This window comes from Gavia stellata, chromosome 2 (assembly GCF_030936135.1).
Source record: "Gavia stellata isolate bGavSte3 chromosome 2, bGavSte3.hap2, whole genome shotgun sequence".
In the NCBI taxonomy this organism is placed as follows: domain Eukaryota; kingdom Metazoa; phylum Chordata; class Aves; order Gaviiformes; family Gaviidae; genus Gavia; species Gavia stellata.
Genome location: NC_082595.1, coordinates 28,226,822 through 28,247,345, shown reverse-complemented (window position 1 = coordinate 28,247,345; position 20,524 = coordinate 28,226,822). Strand labels below are relative to the sequence as shown.

At 36.0% G+C, this 20,524-nt stretch overlaps 1 protein-coding gene across 1 annotated transcript in view; it reads left to right on the top strand.

Annotated features, from left to right (window-relative positions):
* RYR2 (ryanodine receptor 2) overlaps positions 1-20,524 on the top strand; it is a 443,307-nt gene that overhangs the window by 362,574 nt on the left and 60,209 nt on the right. The window contains exons 74-79 of the mRNA XM_059830672.1: positions 606-740; positions 4,872-4,984; positions 6,615-6,711; positions 10,906-11,009; positions 11,614-11,665; positions 11,823-11,876. Coding sequence (XP_059686655.1) covers positions 606-740; positions 4,872-4,984; positions 6,615-6,711; positions 10,906-11,009; positions 11,614-11,665; positions 11,823-11,876 — 555 coding nt within the window. The remainder of the gene's footprint in view (positions 1-605; positions 741-4,871; positions 4,985-6,614; positions 6,712-10,905; positions 11,010-11,613; positions 11,666-11,822; positions 11,877-20,524) is intronic.

Genomic DNA, 20,524 nt, shown 5'->3' with positions numbered 1-20,524 from the left:
AAACACGTTTTGCATCATACAGTTCTTTGTAATTTGTAGGCTAGTAAGCAAATGCACCTCGAATTCATTTTTCATAAATTAACTTTTCATTTTTTCAGCTAGCAGTCAGTAAAATTAGATTTTCTAACAATTGAAAAAAAACTAAAATGAAAAAATTAGACATAAATAAGACTAATATTACTAATATTCATGATAGAAACCTAAGTAATCCCAACTAGTAGAGCAAAAATTCAATTGTTTGGTTTAATAACTGGAAAGTCAGTGTGCAAAGTTATGTCTGTCTATCTCATATTCATTACTTTTCCTCAAATAATATATTCATTGCTGGTGCCAGTGCTATTTGTTGGCCTATGATCATTTGCTCTTTGTATGATTATTAGACTTTTAGTCCTCTGGAAGCTCTCAAGAAACATTGCATAAATCAGTCTTTGGTTTTGTTCTCCCAGTCAGTGTAGTGGACACTGTATGGGTTAGCCATGTAAAGGTGTGGGTTAGCCATATAAAGTGCTTCTGTTGTCCTTTGAAGCAGTTTCCCTACTAATTAATCTGTTTGACCCTACGTATGGAACATTTTGCCTTGGTGATGTGAAATCTTTCTCCTGCAGCTTGAGGATCCCGCCATTAGATGGCAGATGGCACTTTACAAAGATTTACCAAACAGGACTGAAGATTCCTCAGATCCAGAGAAAACTGTGGAAAGGGTCCTTGATATAGCTAATGTGCTGTTTCACCTGGAACAGGTTAGACACATTTTCCCAATTCCGTCGCTTCTTAATCTAAACAAAAGTATTCAGCCTTTCATTTATACTTTCATCTGCTGTATTTGATGTTATACTCTTTTTTCTTTCTTTTGATGGCTACTGTTTATGTGCTTTGCCTCGTGTTTTGTAATCCAATACTGTGGTCATAGCAATCATCACACAGTGTGTTTGTAGCAGTTCCAACAATGATTTATTTGGAAACGGACTAAGAAAGTGTTACCTATGTTTTAGCTTCCTTCTGGTGCATTTCAGCTAGCAGGAAGTAATCACTAAATTGCCTATGGACCATGAAATGTGAGTAAAAACCAACTTAATTATTGAAAAAATGCCTTTTTTCAAGGTATTTTTCCTCAGCTGAGATTCTTGAATTACTGAAGTAGCAAGAAACTTAAAGCTGCCTACATAATATCTGGTTAGAAGCTGCATGTTATAGTTGTTGGAGTAGGACAATCAGATGATTTGATACACAACTTCTATAGTGATGGCTTTAGAAAGCTATTTACTATGTAGTAGTTAAAAAAATTGAAAGAAGAATGTCCACTTGACAAAATCTATATGGAAGTTTGTGTGAATGTGGGAAAGAATATATGCATTTAGAAAATTAAACTGGCATTGAAATACAGAGAATTCTTGATAATCTGGAAGTTTTAGCAAGACTACTCTTTGGTGGTCCAGCGAACTGCTTGCATACATGAAAACAGACATGCTGGTGCAACGGTGGATACAAACCAGTTAACCTGGCCAGCTCAAATATTACTTACTGCATTCAAGCAATAGTAGAAGCAGAGTGGAGGAATGATTTTTCTGAGAAAGTTCTGGCAGAATCTTTAACTTGTTTCAGAATCTGGCATGAAGCTGTATTGTTTTATCTAATATTTTTTGCATAAACATATGAACTTCCCATGTGACCTGGATTACAGTAACTTCCATTTTAAAAATTCTATAATTTATTTTGTGTCCTTCTTCCCACTAGCACTGATAGAATTTTTTTCTTTTGTCTCTCTGATTAAACTTGTCCACAGAAATAGGTCAACCAAGAATAAATGTTGGAAGTTAGGTGTGTGTTGGTTAGTTTTGATTTTGGTTTTTTCCACCCCTTGGGACAAGAGTCTATTACTTATCTTTAAGTTTTTAATTCTTTAAATTTTGAAATAAAAAAATCCCCTATTTTGGTACATTTTACAAGTCAAAGACTACTTGATAAATTTAGTTTTCCTATTTTACTTACTGACTTGTTAGCTATTTTTCACTTTAGATTTGTTCTGTGTTTTCTAGGCTTTCTTTTTTAAAATGTACTGAAGAAACAGCATGTTAACTTGAAGAGTATGCCTAGTGGCAGAGATAAATGCTGCTGGTTACACCATAGACTATAAACTGACTCCATATAAAATTTGCTCTTTTTTTTTTTTTTTTCCTTTTCAAAGAACATTTGAGAATTCAAGGCTCTCTTGCCCTCTCATTAGTTTAGTTGATTTCACACAGAAGCTTGGCACAGGTTTTCAGACCCCATGTCAGGAATTTTCCATATTGTGATGACATCACTAGTCAAGTAGGTCAAGTAGGAATCTGAGAGATATTTGAAAGTGCTTGTGTATACACTGTGCAGCACTTGATTGATAAAAGTGACTTTCAGAGACCTTGAAATGCACAAAGTGTGTTGATATGAATACCTGTGTCCCGGCTGTTGCATCATACAACTCTTCTTCATATAGTTTGTGAGCCTTAATATGGACTTGCTTCAAGTTCAGCAGCCTTACACAGTTTGATAGAAGAGGATGAAGAGGAGTCACTAAATTTTACCTGTTATTGAATATGTATGTAGCAAGCAAAAAGTGATAGAATGTGGAAGTAAATCCATGGCAATCATGGTTAGCCTACTAGAGAGAGACACACAGGAGAGCGGGTGTTGATTTGAAAGGATATAGGGTGGCTCTGAGGAAGAAGGAAGAGTAGAGGAAAGCTAGAAACGTGGGGGGCAAAAGGTCTTGTCTTCTACCCTGGTTTTATCAAAGTTAACAAAGCTGAAAGGAAATTGATTAGCATGTACAGAGTTGCATAATTCAGCATTAGACTTTTGTATTTGAGTTCAAACAGCATATACAATCTCTTGATTTCTGGCATTTTAGCTATACCATCATGTATATAAATTGATTAATCCATCCAGAACAGGATGGATTCCCATTGTAATACCAGATCTACATTTCAGATCAATCCTTCTGATCAGACTTAAACAATGACTTGTAGTGAAGTAAAAGCTGGCTGCTTTTATTCTGGGTATTTTGCACCTATTTGTTTAAAGATTTGGCTGGACAGCTTTACTTAGCTTCTGTAGGCAAGTGCTCAGGTGCTTTTGTTACTGAAATGGGTAATTCAATGTCTTTAAAAATAATGAATATGTGAGCACTGGGTCTGTTTTTATGATAGTCTTGAGTAATCCTTTGCTCTCCATATACAAATACTCTGCTTTCCATATATACATGCTCTGAACGCTTTCCTTATTGCATTGGCAATTTTCTTTCCATGCACAGCTAACTTTGTTTTCATGATTTTCAGAGATCTGCTTGCACAGGCCGAGGCTATTTCTTTTGGGAAAGTATAGAGAGTTTTATAGTTGTTTGTGAAGATACTACTAATTACCTAACTTTCACATTTGGTTTTGTCTGATGACTTCTAAATTATTAGCACTGACTTTGTTTTGTGACTGTAAATATGTTTGCAGTGAATGCTTTTCTATCCTTTCTCTTAACAAATATTTTTCATTTGTATTTCATCTTTTGAAAGGAACTTGTTTTAGAATGTCACCATTTAATCTTACAAGTGTAATTACCCATTTCACTGAATGCTTGGCAGTATTTTATTCTATTTAATTAAATGTTTATCATTTAACTATGAATAATTTTTCGTTTTTCACTAAACTAGAAAAGTCCTCTTGGATAACTATGTTTGGCTTGCATATTGAGTCTACACAAACGTCATCATTACTACATACATTAAATAAAATGCTTTATTTTATTACAAGGGGGAATCACAAAGTCTTTCAGGGTAGAGATGCTAACTTCCATTGACTCCTTTGATGATGTTGAAAGACAAAGGAGCTATTATTCCACTAGCACAGTTGTCTGTAAAAGAAACAAACAACCCCCCCACAAACAAACAAACAACCCCACACAAAAGATGACCCCGCCCTTAACTGTACAAGAGTTGTGTAGGTTAAATCAAATTATATAATCCTTATGGAGCAGTTGTGAAGTAAATCACAAAAACTGTGAATAAGCTGTGGGAAAGGAGTGATTTGTAGCACAGCCTGCAATCATAGTTCCCAGTTATCCAGTCAGGCTATATACTGTTGCATGCAGTTGCTCTTCTGGACCGCAGTTGTCATTTTCTTCTGATGGAAACAAGAATGGAAGTTGGAACAAAAGAAACTGAAAGAGCAAAAGATGAGGATGGAGCACACCCAATTTCATCTCATGCTACTATACAGCCAGGATGCAGAAAGAGAATATATCTGAAGACAGAGCTGTAATATTATGAAATGTAGCTGAAGTGTTTTGGAATATCTTATGTTCATTCTAGCTACGCAGATTCATGGAAAGGATATAATCCTAACTCTTCATGCCTGTCTGTCATTTTTAAAGTTAATTCCTTTCCATTGTAGCTGGTCATGGTAAATATTACAAATAAAAGATTAATTGTATTAAAGACAATTCGTTGAAAAGTATTGTCTGAGGCAATGTGAAAGTGTACAATTTACCTGTACATATGTACATAAAAAGAGTGAAGATTCTTTGTATTAAAAGTTAAGGTTTCCTGAGAGATGGCCTCAATGATGATAATATTCTATCTAAAAGATATAAAAAATAGGATGAAGTAAAAAAGGAGAATATCTATATCATACAAGGAAGGGGAGGTTTTTGCTTTTATTTTCTAAATTCTGATTCTACAATTTGGCTGATCACTTAAACTAGAACACTTTTTCCCATCTATTGTTTTTCTGTTATCTTTCCACTTGATTCGTCTGTTATCTCACATTTTTATTAGTATTACTATGCCTGGACAGTAGGGACATTGCCACATTGTTTATTTTCCCATGTGTATTTCCTGTAACAGGTTGAGCATCCTCAGCGATCAAAAAAAGCAGTGTGGCATAAGCTGCTGTCTAAACAGAGGAAAAGAGCAGTAGTTGCCTGTTTTAGAATGGCACCATTGTATAATCTGCCAAGGTAAGAACTATATTTGTTCTATCTTTCACAAATCCATTTATGTTCATACAGTGCTATTTGGCGAGATGGAAAGGAAGAAAAACATGTAAACCAATAAACCAATAATTGATACACTGCGTGGTAATGTACTTTGTATATTACTTTCTTTTAATAGATCTAACTACTTCTAGTGTATCTTTGAAAATAATAACAAAAAGTATAATTTTAAATTTCTGGTTCTCTTCTCCTGCTGTTATTCGACCTGTTCCTCTTGGTGTTTTCTTTTCTGAAAAGTAGACACCTTTCACAGGAGACAAATGCAGAAACAGACATATTGGTGTCACTGTAATATCGTCTTGGGAGATAAATTTCCTCCTAAGCCATGGTATAGCTCTGGAAATACGGAGTTGTCTTCATTATTAGGTGCTAAATGTTCTATAAGCAGGAAATAAACTTGTCTATTTATTTTGCACTTTTGGGAAGAGTATTCTATTAGACAAGAAATATATGCACATACTCTAGGTGTTTCACACCTTTTCCTGTGGCTCCTTTTCCTCTTCTTTCTTGTTCAACACAGAACGGGATCTATAGCCAAGCAAGTTCCAGAATCCTGAGATTCTGGAAGGAATGAACGTTCAGAAAATGTAAAGACATCTGGTTTTTCATGCAATTGCTAAAAATAATTTCCAGAACACTTGTATCTGATCAGCATAAAAATTGTTAAATATAAATAAAACCCAAATCTTGTTTTTTCTCCAAAGTAAGCATGTTATTACTATTACCATAGTTAGTAGGATGAATCTTAAAGTCTGTCCCAGGAAACACAAGGGCATGAGAATCATACTAGTTTGAAATGAGGCTGCTGTGACAGTTGAAAATAGAACAAAGATATTTCCATCTGTAGCTGTTCTTACTTTAACAAGTAGGTCACCTGCACATAACTAGCATTCCTGTATATTTTAATTATACTTCTTCCTTTTCAGTATATGAGACTGGCAGTTGTTTAAAAAAAACAAAAGGGATGATGATTGATAAAATTATTCATGAAGAATTGGTTGTCACACAGTTCATTTTGCATTGAATCCTCAAGAAAAAGACCAAAAAGCAGTACACCTCACCACTGGCTTACCCTCTTTCCTCTAGCCTCATCATCCATCTAATTTCATGGAGTTTGGAAAAAAAAGGTTTATTATTTTAGATATGCAAGTCTAATCCTGAACATTAAAAAAATGCAATTATTTGAGCACAATCCAAAGTTGTCTATTGCTGTTATCTTAATAATTAAATTAAAATAATATGAAAATATTTTGTATTAAATATAAAACTCACTAATGTGGCAAAGTAATTGGTTTTATTTCTTACTTGTGTTTACATTTCTTTAAAGTTCTATTTATTATCTGTTCATAAAATCATTATTATTACATTTTAATATCAGTTTTACAAGTTAATGGGACACAGTTTTGAATAGAGCATTTTAATGTAAACTTCATTTTTAAAATAGGTGCTTTCAGCAGGTTTTACCATAGAAATTTGCTTTCCTTTTAAATGGTAGTTGTAATGACTGGACAGTTCTTCAAGCTAAGTGAAATTCATATTGACCAAATCTTCCCTTTAAAAGTTTACAGCTTTTGTTTTAAATGTCCCTTTTTAGGCACCGAGCCGTCAATCTCTTTCTTCAAGGCTATGATAAATCTTGGATTGAAACAGAAGAACACTATTTTGAAGACAAACTGATAGAAGACTTAGCAGTATGTCTGGGTGCAAAGGGTCATGGGAATGTATTATGGATTAACATTCATCTTGTATGGCAATAATTATAAGTCTGGGAGGTACATAAGATATCATCTAAGCTATCTCTCCCCAAAGGGGTGAGCTATAACCAAGTCCCTCTGACAGGTGTTAAAAATTGCAAGTGATAGAGATTCCAGAATCCCCTCAGGCAGTCTGCTTCAGGGCTTCAGTAACCTTTTATAAAGCTTTTTAAACTTTTGTCTAAATTATGTGCCAGTTGCTGTCATTCTCCTATCTCTTATCTTCTGCCCTGTGGAGAAGGGGAACAGCTTATTCCCTTCTTTCTTTGCAGTTAACCGTTATGTATTTGAAGACTTCATAACCCACATTAGAGCCATTTAAGTCAAAAGGTTAGAATGTGAAACTAGAGGAATTCTAGTTTTAGATTAACCAGTCCCTCAGCAGCAGAAAGAGTCTGCTGCTTCTTCACAGAAGAATCCTCTTGTCAGGGAGATAAGGATTTTTCCTAAGAGTAAAGAGTTAGAGCCATGTCTTTAGCTTGGTAAATCCCTGGGGTGATTTTCAGTGAAGCCTTGTGTCCTTATCCCTTAGAATTGTCTCTCAGAAAGGTAGTTCTTTCGAGGGTTGGGCGAGAGCTAGTACTAGAAAATGATTGAGTCCCTGGGAGGTCCAAGAGAACACAGTCTGAGATCAATCTTTATTGTGAGCAGAGCCTGCTCTCTGCAATAGAGAGAAGAAGCTAACTGGAAAATTGCTATTAGAAAAAACCAATAATTTGCTTTTACTGTTTAAAGCTTATGCTTAAAACCAGCTACCCAAGTTGTGAAGAATTTTGAAAATAAGGATCAAAATAGTGAAAGGAAGATCAGCAGCAATGAACTCAACATAGGCAGGCTGTGGAAGTTCATTTTTGCCTGCAGACATGCAGAATTCATTTCTTGTGGCATCCTTATTGTATGATCAAGCATTGTGAAAAAGCAAGAGACTTCTGCAAATACTTTGTGTACAACCTTTTAAACTGATATCTTCATGTGTCCCAACACACTGCAAATGTTTTAAATAACGCAGGTTCATTGCCAAAAATAATTATGTTTTAGCAGTTGAGAGCATGTGTGTGTAAATATGGAATGTGAACCAACATAGCTCTTCGCATGTGTGTAGGTATGTGCAAGTATGTATGTCTGAAGAAATAACACAGCATGGTCATTTGGTTACACTCTGACATAAAGGGTTGTCTCCTTGCCTCCTCTATGAAACCATATCTTTGCTAAGTTTATGAAGAACTCCTCGCGGGCAGGTAGCTCATGTGAAAAACTGTCTTAAAACAGAAGCAGACCAGATTGGCTGCTATGTCATCGTTTAGTAAAGGATGACAGGCATTCCGTTGTAATTCCTCAAGCGTACAGGTAAGTGTGTCTCCAGCGCTCTCTTTAAGAGAGATGTATTGCACCTTTCATTCAAAAGAGCAAACAAAACTCTGTCTTTTAAATAAATTTCTATCACATTCTGGCTGCTTTAGAGCATTCTCCTGGAGGGTGAGAGTTTGAGGTTCTACTGTTCAGCTCTGTGGAGCTGACCCAGACTGTTGTGTGCACTTCATGAAAGATGTGGTTGTGATGCTTGTGAAGGTTCTCTGTCCATCTTAGAGAAACTGTACCTTGGTAGCAAGGAATTAAAGATTTATTGGATTGTCAAGGTGGAACCACAGCACAAGCTGTGGTGGCAGAACTCATCTGGAAGGGGAAAGAGGAGAGGCCTTGGGTTCTCTAATGTCTGCTTGAAGGATTGTCTGAAGTTTCCAAACTGTTCACATATTGGGTAGAAAACTGGACCAATCCAGGGCCCAGAAACTATAGCCAAGACTTCCTGTTCTTTAACTCTCTGTAGTCAGTAAACTACAATGTTGTACGCTGTAGTACGTTCTTTCTCAATACTGAGAATCTTGAACTCTCTTTTTTGCTAAGTAAAAATAATTTAAAGGGAGAAATGCAGTAAAAACTACCTCCTTCCTGACTTTGCCAGATCCAGGCAAATTATAGACTTGTGATAAGGGCTTTTTCTGGTATGTGGGATATGAGTGTATCCCCTAAAGCAGAGGACTGGACTAAACTTGCAGTTTTGTTCTCTAATCTTCTGTCCTTAAGTCTATTATACAAAAGTGGCACTACTTTTTCCGCCTCTGCATATTAAAAGAAAAAATTATACACAAGTCCTCTATTTGAGGGAGCTTAATTCTGCTGATTCTTAATTCTGATTCAACAGATCAAGTCTCTAAGGGAACTAGATTTTTGGTGTTTGATATTAAGATCGTAGGATATTCAACACTGTCTTTATTAATAGTTAAAATGCTTCAGCTTTTTAATTAAATAGGTTATATGAACACTTAAGCTTATGTGATAAAATTATTAATTAGGTTTGTTGGCAGGCATTACTGGACATAATTTAGAAGAACAATATGTTTAACGGATGTTTAGTAATTAGATTATAAAAAAGTTAAATCTTTTAAATCTTCAACATTTAGAAATGGCAACTAAAACTTACCCAGCTTATTTGTTTTATCCTCTTATGTTACATTCAGTTAAAGCTTTTTATTTTACACTTAAATAACTATAGGGCTCAGTCATTGGTGAATTTGATCCTCCATTTAATTTGAATTAAATCTATGAAAACTAATAACTTGTATTAAATATTAACACAACTTCTGCCCTTTTGCTTCATCAGTTTTGATAACATTAGAGAGGTATTCTGGTTGATAACATTACCAAGTGTAGAATGCTGTCATTTAATTAAAGAGAAAGGTCAGCGTCCTAAATGAGATTGAAAAAAAGACCAGGGGAAGACCTCCATAATGGTGAGATATAACTAGAGTTATAATTTGCATTGTTCAGGTCTTGTTATTGATACTGAAAATATTGTCACATATTGCAAAATGTGAAATGAACTTTGTATGGCCATCATAGACTGGCATGTGAAACAATCATTGTGCATATATGTCAACTAAAGTGAATTCTCAGCTGCAGACAGTCATGTTTGGTACAGCTGAGTGGAAAAGGTGGACTTCACAGGCACATGTGAAGTGTAGTACACATACAGATCTATAAGCATTCCCACAGGAATGTATTTGACACTAGCACACACAATTTTTTTCTTAATAGGCAAAAAATCCATTTATATGGATTATATCTGTGTTGTGGCCAACCCTTCCTTATTGCTAACAGATAACATCTGACATTATAATAATTTCTTACTTGCGCAGTCTTATCAATGCATGTAATTCTTTTTATCTGTATTTTAGTGTATAGTGCTAGGTGAAAACAAGGGGGAAGAGTGGGCATAATTTATGCAACCAATGAAAAATATGTCCGGATGAAGCAATTTTGCTAATAACTTGATACGCAGTACTTACTTTCTGAAATGTCTTTTGGCAAAAGACAAGAAGTCAGAGGACAGATTTTGTATAGATTCTTTTCAAAACACTGCTTCAGTGGTTGTCATTATAGTATTTATGACTACATTTTTCTTTAGGAGTGAACGAACTAGAGCTGTCTAAACCTGAAAGCAAAATAACCACATGAAAAAAAAAATTATGTGTCTATATATATGTTATTGAATGATATATAATATTTTTTATACATTATTGATTTGTCATCTTCTAAAATTCCACATCCTGCCAGCATTACTGTTGTTGGTAGATATGGCTTCTTCTGTCTAAAGCTATTAGTGAGCTTCAAGTTTGGATTTCTTCTCCCTCAAAGCGTCTCAGAGTTCCTCAGTAAACATTATACATGGCATAAGACTTGGAACAGAGGATTCTAATTTTTAGCTGATGAAGCTTGTTAACATAGAGAGGAATAGACAATATAATAGCAAATGGTGGCATCTGGTTGCCACTCGTTCTGGATAACAGCAGTAAAAGATTGAAGTTATCTTCAGAATCTAGGGAAGAGGGTTAATTTTTATGAGGAGAGGAAGTCCAAAGCTTTGGAAATGATATCATCTTTGTAAGTCTTCATGGTCATAAACAGGGACAGGATTCAGGCTTTTCATACTTTGCTTGGAACTTGTTTCCTCCTGGTTGTCCAAATGAAAATTACATGTGTGAGTATTTAATGTTTAATAAATTGCACAGAGTAAAACATTTTTCACTACAGATAATTGAATATACTTTTAAAATCTTCTTTTCCCTAAAGAAACCTGGGGAGGAACCACCGGAAGAAGATGAAAGCCTTAAAAGAGTTGATCCTTTACATCAACTTATTCTGCTATTCAGTCGAACAGCCTTAACTGAAAAATGGTAGGGATGGTGTGAAAGACTGCAGAGTGTATGCAGATTTTCAGATTACTCCTGTATTTGAAGTTATACATGTCTCTGTTCAAGTGAGATTGCATAGGCTAGGCCAAAACATGTATGTATGTACATATGGTGAGTTTGAGTTACACTCAAACCTCTCTAGCCTGTGTAAAGAGATTTTCACGTGACTGATAATGAGATGAAAGGAGTTTTCTAGAGACAAATAGATGCCCCTATACACTTTTTCACGGTTATGGATGCTGTGTTCAGGACTTACTACACCTCTCTCTTCTGTCTGCGTTTCCCATTGACAGTTATATTCTGAATGTGAAATCTAAGTATATTCTAGGTATAATTGAAACATTAACTATGTTCTCTTCATTGGAAGGTGTTTATGAATTTGAGCACTGTGTTTGTAGCTGGTTTTACTTTCAGTTCGCATTAGTTAATCAAGTCCTCATTTTCCAAAAAAGACTTTTGTAATTAATTATGTGCATAGAAATCCTTTAAAAAGATTTTTAAGGTGGTTGAAAATATTTTGGTGCTCTGTTTCTACTATAATGGCTTTAATCTTCCTCATTTTCCCTTTCCTCTCTCTATTAACCAGCAAATTGGAAGAAGATTTCCTGTATATGGCTTATGCTGACATTATGGCAAAGGTAACTTTTTTGCTATTTTTTGCATCTTTTCTGTTTTAAAGAAATTAATTACAAAGTTCAAGAGAAATTATGTGTAAAGTGAAGGAAGGCATAGCCCGCCCTGCCCTTCCTCCTGCCCCAACTTATCAGTAAATATTTTCTTTCTACATGGTATCAGAGCTGCCATGATGAAGATGATGATGATGGTGAAGAAGAAGTGAAGAGTTTTGAAGTAAGATTATGCTTCTGTTTTGTTTTTCTTGTCATGTTAGACATTATTTCATAGCTTCACTGACATTTATGTTTCTTGGTTCATGGCTTACTGCAGCTTATTATGCCAGTGAACTGCATGTCAAAAGCTGGATTTGCAGATATGAGTCACCAGATTCATAGTAGTAAAACAAAAACATACATAGTATCACATAATATAAGATCACATAGAAAGTAATTTAATGGATCTTACATGTTTATCTGATTGACTTTAACTTTTTAGTTGCTGAAGAGAAATATTATGGGTAGTAACTTATTCTGAAAGTCTGATAATAACAGGCTGTATCTTGTATCACATCCTACCTTTAGTTTGGATGGTTAAAATACTGAAATAACACTGCTTTTTGCAGCAGTCATTTACATTCAGTACCAGTAATTTGTACAGTATTTTTATGTTCGCATATATATTAGTGCTTCTTAGTAAAAGGTGAGCTTTTATTCATCAATACTGCCAAGCTTTTTCTTACAATGAGAATAAGAAATCTGTATTTATTGTTGTTTAATGTTGAGTTTTTAGTGATCATCACTGTATAAGGAAACACACTTACCTGAGTTGATTACAAGAATAAGAGATTAGTCCTTGTCATGTGTTTGCTCTGGGATCTGTCTCTCTTTTTCCATTAATAAAATGGAGTTTACAAGAAATTTGTCTGTTTTGAGAGGCACTGAGGGAATTAGCTTGTTAATATTTTTAATATTTTAATATATTTTAGCATTTAATATCTTTACTAAACCACAGAAACATGAAATACATGCTTTTATTATTCCTTTAAAATATTTCTAAATATACTGATTGATTTGATATAGAACTACCTATGCTGTTTTTTGAGGAGTGGTTTGGGGAATGTTTACTTTTACTCCCATTGTTTTGTACACAGCAGATGTTCTGTATGTTTTCTACATGATGCTGCATGAGATAGCACTGAATTATTTAAGTACATATTCCCTATTTGGCTGTATACAGATATCAGAAAGAATACCAGTATCAAATTCTTTTCAGTCACTCAGAAGTTCTAGTCCAGTTGTGTTACAACTAACTTACCCATTATATAAATTTCTGTTTCTTGGTAAATATCTAAGTATGAATCCAAATTTCAATGCCTTTTTTTGGTTTTGTTTTGTTTGGGTTTTTTTCCTGGAAATGCAATGATGTATGACAGCTTTTTGATTAAACAAAGAATATTTATTTCTATAAGCTTTTTTCAGTTAGCCCATGCATGCTTGTTAGATATCAAAAGTCTTGTGCTTATAAATGTGAAAATTTATAAATAGGAAGTTATTGAGGTGAATGAACAAATTTATCAGTAAGGGATTTATTAGCGCTCCTTACCTAAATTATAATGGGTTCCTTGTTCAGCATTCAACTTTAACTTTTGAGAGAAGATCCTATTCATTTGTTTCTCATTATTTTTTCTGTGGCTATGAAACTTATGTTCAAATAATGTATTAATCTGTTCAAAAGACAATTTTGTGTATGTATTTGGTCAGTCGCCTGCAGAAAAAAATTTTGGACTTCTTTTTCTTATTACTATTTCGCTTCTTGTCCTTGCCCTTCCTTAAGGTGACAGGATCACAACGCAGCAAGGTAAAACAAAAAAATATGTGTGTATTTGTCTGGGTCTAATTTTGTGATTTTTTTAGGCCCAACATCTTGGATAAGTTCAACTAAAGGGTCTTGAAAATGTTTTTAACATTTCAGTTCCAGTATGATATCTCTACCAAACCCTTCTTGTGCACAAACTCTTTTTAAAGACTCCAATAATTATTTATGCAAAATATGTCATATAAAATTACATTGCCATTTTGGGGAAAACAGAGTGTCATTTGGCTTGTTCATATTGTTTTGCTGTTCTTGCCTTTTGTGCATCAGTTATCTTCTTTCTGGTTATAATTTAATTTGAATGATTAAAATATTTTATTTGGCTCTTAAGGGAAAGCAGTTGGCTTTTCTTCTGTATCTTAGCAGACATGCATTTTTGATACAGTAGTAGAATTTTTTTTCTAATTTTTGTCACAGAGAGAGCATGAATTATCTTATAGTTTATCTATGATTCAGATCCTTTGGAATAGACTGAGTCCTTAGCCTTCACTGTGATAGTATTTGATAGAAACTCCATAGCTACTCCATATGTGAAGTGTTTCCTAGCTGTTCCATGTTTTCTTTACAACCATAGAGGCAATAGCTCTGAAATTTCACAGTGTTAATTTTCTTTTATTGACTCAATTTGTTACACAGACTTTTGTGTCTCATCATTAAAGTCTCACCGTTTGTTTCTAAAAGGTGGCCCATGGTGTAAGCACCAGCCTACTTGCCTACTTCATGCAAGTAGAAATCTCAGTTCCCATTGTTGACTCAGGCTGCTTGCTGATAGCACTGGAAGGTTGTTGTTCTGAGAGGAGGTATGCTATGTGGGGTAGCTAATTTTTGGTTCTGAGGTGTTTAACTTTAGTTATTTGTGCTGTGGCTAATGGCAGCTAGACTAAGTAGAGATGACTTGCTTGAGACTGGGAATGCACAGATTTAGCTGATGGTCAGACTCCAGTCAGTAGCTTCAAAGTTCGTCACCTATGGCAATATGGGGAACAATTATAACCTTCTCCATTGATAAGAGCAAGATGATTTTGGTGTTTTGTTTGCTAGCGCTTCTATTAACATTCAATTAACACAAGAAAGAGGTTCCCATACAGCTGTGGAAAGAGAAGATGTGTTCCAGGATCAACTTCACTCTTACTCCTTCAAAAGTTTGCACACATCTGTTCCACCTGCATACAGTAAAGGCATTATCCTGGAAGATGAATGCACTCACACAGACTCACAAAAAGTTGTATCGTAATTGCCACAAACATGAAGTGCATATTGCAGAACCCCAAAGGAAGCGTATAAGCAATCTGATAGTATAATTTCGTCTTTGTTTCTTCCATTAATTCAGCTATCCAAATACTACATGTCTATCGCTCTGCCTACCTGCTTACTGTACAGTAAATGCTATATGCTCCATAGAAAATTTTCTGTCTTGCTGACTGAGAAGTGTTTTAAAAGGGAAAACCCACAACAATAAATAATCCTTGCTTCCTTCATACATGACAGGAAACAGTTGTAAGATATGAGACCATATATACCAGCTGTGTGTGTGCATTTGTGTGTGTGTTTCTGTCTGTCAAACTATCTCAAAGTTCCATGTTGAAGCCAGTTCTTTTATGACAGTTCTTCTATTCCATGCTCCAGGCATGTGAAAAGACTGATTGTTCAATTTGTATGGGAATAAAACTTTACTGCTCCTCTAGACTTCAGAAATGTGTGATGTTTGAAGTCCTGAATCTTTTCACAGTCGGAGCAACAGAGACCTTTGGGCAAGCTTAGAATGTGATAAAAATGGCGAGAGTATTTTATCGGCAATTTTCATGCCCATAACTCATGCAGTGTAGTCTCATTTTTGCACAAATAATCTCTATTAGGATCACTGTGTGGGCAGTAGGGAGGTCACAATATAAACCCACAATAAAGTTGTCTGTGCGTTACTATGTGCCTGTCTGGATTTGCCTGCTAGTATTTGCTTTGAATTATTATGATTATCTTTGCTCCTTGCCCTTTGTCTCTAAGTTAACTTTCTATCATATTGAACAGGCTCTCAGTTGACTCCCTGTAGAGTTGGGGTCACTGTCCCCCTTGATTCTATCTGATAGGAAGTTCTTTCCAACCAAAGTGTTTCACTAGCTGAATGGAAATAGGTTTCTGAATTTGAGTCACTGACTCTACTGGTTTGCTAGATATTAATGTGCTCTAAATACATGTAGGATGGGAACTCAAAAAAAGGAATCAAAACCTAGCTCATCTTTTTAAAATCAATTGGTTTAAATTGACTCTTCACAGGAAGAAAAGACACGGGGGAGATAGAGGTCAGTTTTCTTCATCCCTGTTACTGGTAGAAACTTTGTTGATAGACTTTTGTATTCACTAGATGTTTGTCACAATGATGCATTGTGCTGTCACTTATCTCAGGCACAGAAAGACTTGCAAGTTTCAGTACATACAAATAATGCAAGCTCTTAAGGCTCCAGCCAGTTGGAGATGGTCACTGTTATCTCTCATTGTCACAAAGCCCGCATAAATGGAGTGACCGTATACCATGTATTTACAATAAGTAAAAATTTTTGATAAAGAATGATACAAATTAAGGTCAGACTCCATGATCAATGTATCAGTTCTTAGGTATTAAACATTCCAATTAGTATGCAAAAATGTGTTTCTCATTAGTTTTCCATACCCATCATGGAATGGATGCAACTTAATACATGGTTTTACTCTCTACAACTACAGAGTAAGTTATTTATACATAGAATCATAGAATAGTTTGGGTTAGAAGGGACCTTTAAAAGTCATCTAGTCCAACCCCCCCCCCCCTGCAATCAGTAGGGACATCTTAAACTAGATCAGGCTGCGCGAAGCCCCGTCCAACCTGACCTTGAATGTTTCCAGGGATGGGGCATCTACCACCTCTCTGGGCAACCCCTCCCAGTGTTTCACCACCCTCATTGTAAAAAAATTTCTTCCTTATATCTAGTCTAAATCTACCCTCTTTTAGTTTACAACCATTACCCCTTGTCCTATCATAACAGGCTCTGCTAAAATGTTTGTCCCCACCTTTCTTATAAGCCCCCTTTAAGTACTGAAAGGCTGCAGTAAGGTCTTCCTGGAGCCTTCTCTTCTCCAGGCTGAACAACCCCAACTCTCTCAGCCTTCCTTTGTAGAAGAGGTGTTCCATCCTTCTGAACGTTTTTGTGGCCCTCTGCTGGACCCCATCCAACAGGTCCATGTCTTTCCTGTACTGAGTTCTGCAGAGCTGGACGCAGTGCTCCAGGTGGGGTCTTACCAGAGTGGAGCAGAGGGGCAGAATTACCTCCCTCAACCTGCTGGCCACATTTCTTTAGATGCAGCCCAGGATACGGTTGGCTTTCTGGGCTGCAAGCGCACATCGCCGGCTCACGTCCAGCTTTTCATCCACCATTACCCCCAAGTCCTTCTCCGCAGGGCTGCTCTCAATCCTTTCATCCCCCAGCCTGTATTGATATCAGAGGTTGCCCCAACTCGGATGCAGGACCTTGCACTTGGCCTTGTTGAACCTCATGAGGTTCACATGGGCCCACTTCTCGAGCTTGTCCAGGTCCCTCTGGATGTCATCCTATCCCTCAGGCATGTCAGCTGCACCGCTCAGGTTGGTGTCATCTGCAAACTTGCTGAGGGTGCACTCAATCCCACTGTCTATGTCATTGATGAAGATATTAAATAGTACTGGTCCCAGTATGGACCCCTGAGGGACACCACTTGTCACCGATCTTCATCTGGACATTCAGCCATTGACCACTACACTCTGGATACAACCATCCAACCAGTTCCTCATTCACCCAACAGTCCACCCATCAAATCCACATCTCTCCAATTTAGAGAGAAGGATGTTGTGAGCGACCATGTCAAATGCCTTACAGAAGTCCAGATAGACAACATCCGTAGCTCTTCTCTTGTCCACTATGTAGTCATTCCATCACAGAAGGCCACTAGGTTGGTCAAGCAGGACTTGGTGAAGCCACGCTGGCTGTCTTGAATCGCCTCTGTGTTCTTTATGTGCCTTAGCATAGCTTCTAGGAGGATCTGTTCCATGATCTTCCGAGGCACAGATGTGAGGCTGACAAGTCAGTAGTTCTCAGGGTCCTCCTTTCTACCCTTTTTAAAAATGGGTGCAAAGTTTTCCCAAAGTCAATGATGCTGTGGTGAAACTCCCCTGGAGAAAGCTCAGACAAGGCCCTGCACCTGCAAGTTCTGGACAGGTTTTTAAAGATCCCTTCTGATCCTGGATGCTGGGTGCAGTGTGGCACACTGTGGCAGTGGCAGTGGCAGTTGTTGAGTACCTCAGCCTTCTCCTTGTCCATTGTTCCCAATTTGCTTGTCTTGTTCATCAGGGCAGGTATGCTTTCTTTGACCTTCCTTTTCTGGCTGACATACCTGTAGAAGCCCTTACTATTCTTTGCATCCCTTGCCAAGTTCAGCTCAAGCCATGCCTTGGCCTTCCTGACCCCATCCCTACACAACCGTGCAGCGTCCCTATACTCTTCCCAGGATAAACTCAATCTACTACAATACCACAAACGTATGGTTAAGTCAGATTCGATTAGTTTTTACATGTTGTCATAAGGGGGGGTAGAGTTCTTTTGTTCTTTCTTATGTATTGATGGTGTTGATACTGTGCTATTGGTTAATGCTAGAACCTTCTTTCTTTTTTCTCCTTGTGCTCCCAACAATTTATGGTGTCCGCTACTAGACGGGTAGCCCTTCACTTCTCATTTGCTCCTACTTGTTTGCAGTGTTTTGATTCCCCACAATCTCGTTTATAATATCAGTACACAGGGTCAGTGCCATTAATACATTCTTTGTTATAAGGTCAACTGTTTTGCAGTTTCTGGCAAGGCTATTTTGGGCTATATGAATAACCTCCCATTGACTATGGGAAAATTGCAGCAAAAGTTTTGTGGAGAATCTCTTTTCTACAAAGTGAATAATATACCAATGCTTTTCTCTGGGTTTCGGTTCAGGGGCTTAGTGATAAATGATGGTTTAAGGCTATTCATTAAGATCTTTCATTGTGTCCTCTGGCTGCTTCCCATCTTCTGTGTTTATCGGCATCTCTTCTCCCTACATTGTTTCTGCTGCTTATACCAGCATTAGTGTGGTACTTTTCAAGAGTACTCCCAGACATCCATCTGCCCTATCTTTCAACACCAGCTGGCACTCCTTGCTTCACTGCTGTAGCACAACGGAACTGGTTGAGTTCAATGTAAGGCAGGGCCTTTTGCAGTCGTAGGGTGAAGGAGTGATGTACTTTGAACAAGTAAATTGCAATGATTAAGTGACCATTTGTAGCTTCCAGGTTCTTTGCTTATTTTTAATGCAGTAACCATAATGATCTTACCAAACTTATCCTTATCCAGCTAACTGATTCAATTCCAGTCGTAGTGGAATCTTCTAAATGATACATTACCCTTTTTTTTTTTTTTATTCCTATAGAGAGTTAGACATCTATGTCAGCTATGTCATCTATGTCAGCTATTTCAAATATGTCAAATTTGTCACCCAACTTTGTCACCCTTTCTTGTTTACAGTTTGAAAGTAGTGTGTAGTTTTATAGCCATGTACCATTGGAGAAAAAAAAAAATTGGAAACTGAGAATACATAGACTTGAAAGTCACCCAATACAATATTTTTCCTTTTAGAGACTCAATACTTTGTCAGTTCCTATCCACTTGAACAGGAATGAATATGTTGAGTGATCTCATCAGCATGGCAAGAATATGGAGGCAGTATGTAGGAAAGAAAACTAACTTCCTTGCCAAAGAGGAAGGTATAAATGAATGACAGTATAAACATGATGACATGAGTAAAGATATTGCTGCAAGCTGAAATGGAGACATTTTAACCAAAACAAAATAAAATGTGTAGTGAAGGTTTTAATTCAGGATATCTTTATTCCTGGGCATTTGTAGCTCAGATTTAATGTTATTTTAACACAGAGTAGTATTTTGTTTAGTTTAGTATATGTTTTTTGTTTGTTTTATGACTATATATTATATGAACAAAATATATTTGTAATATAACATTAAAGTTTTTCATACAGATTATTCAAATGCTAGGAAATGTGAAATATAATATTGATAAAACAATCCTTACTTTGTGCCCATGCGAATTATCGTGCTGACTATTGATATTGAGTCACATAGTTACGTCATAAAATCTAACAATATGACATGATAAATTTTTTCCTCCCAGGCATTTATTAATGGGGAGAGTCAGCAGAACACCAGTACTTCTTTCTCTGAATATTGGTGTGAATACAAGAAATTTGATGAATGATTGCTATAATTGTTGTGTCTTTTCAGCTGCTATATTATGAAGCATATAATAGCTTTTTGCTATCTTGTCTGAAATTTGTTAAAAATTCATGAATAAGATGGTTTGCTCCTCTTCAGTTCTCTTTTTTCTTTTTTCTTTTTAGAATGGCCATTCATTTATTATGAAATTCACTTTTGAGATTAATTGTATTTTAATTATTTTATGTGCTAGCAGTTTAGTAGTTTTTAAATTTCCTGTTTACCTTAGTCTTATATTTTACCATCTCTAATTTAAAGAATTCCTTTTGTTGTATGATAATCTTGATGACAGGTTTCAATATAGAAAGGATACTTCAACTCAGTGAGGTATAATAATGGATATCATATCAGCTTGTTAAAAATTACTTTTCCACTAGAAAAAAATCTTTTGAGGTTGACACTTTCAGTACAAGCAGAAATATGAGTGTGAAATTGCAGGGATTGAAATATTTCTTTAAGTAATATGGAAAGCATATTTGATAAAATAAACTCCTCTAACACTCTAAAAATCCTACATACGTAATCTTCAGGAATTATAATGCATTGTGTTTTCATTTTGTGTATACTCTTTTTAAAGCTGATGAAGTCCAAAATGAATGTTTTAGGAAAAATTCAACTTTCTTTATGAGCATAAACCAGTATGTATTGAGCTTAAAGGCTTAATATGTATAAAGATACATATTTAAAAACATA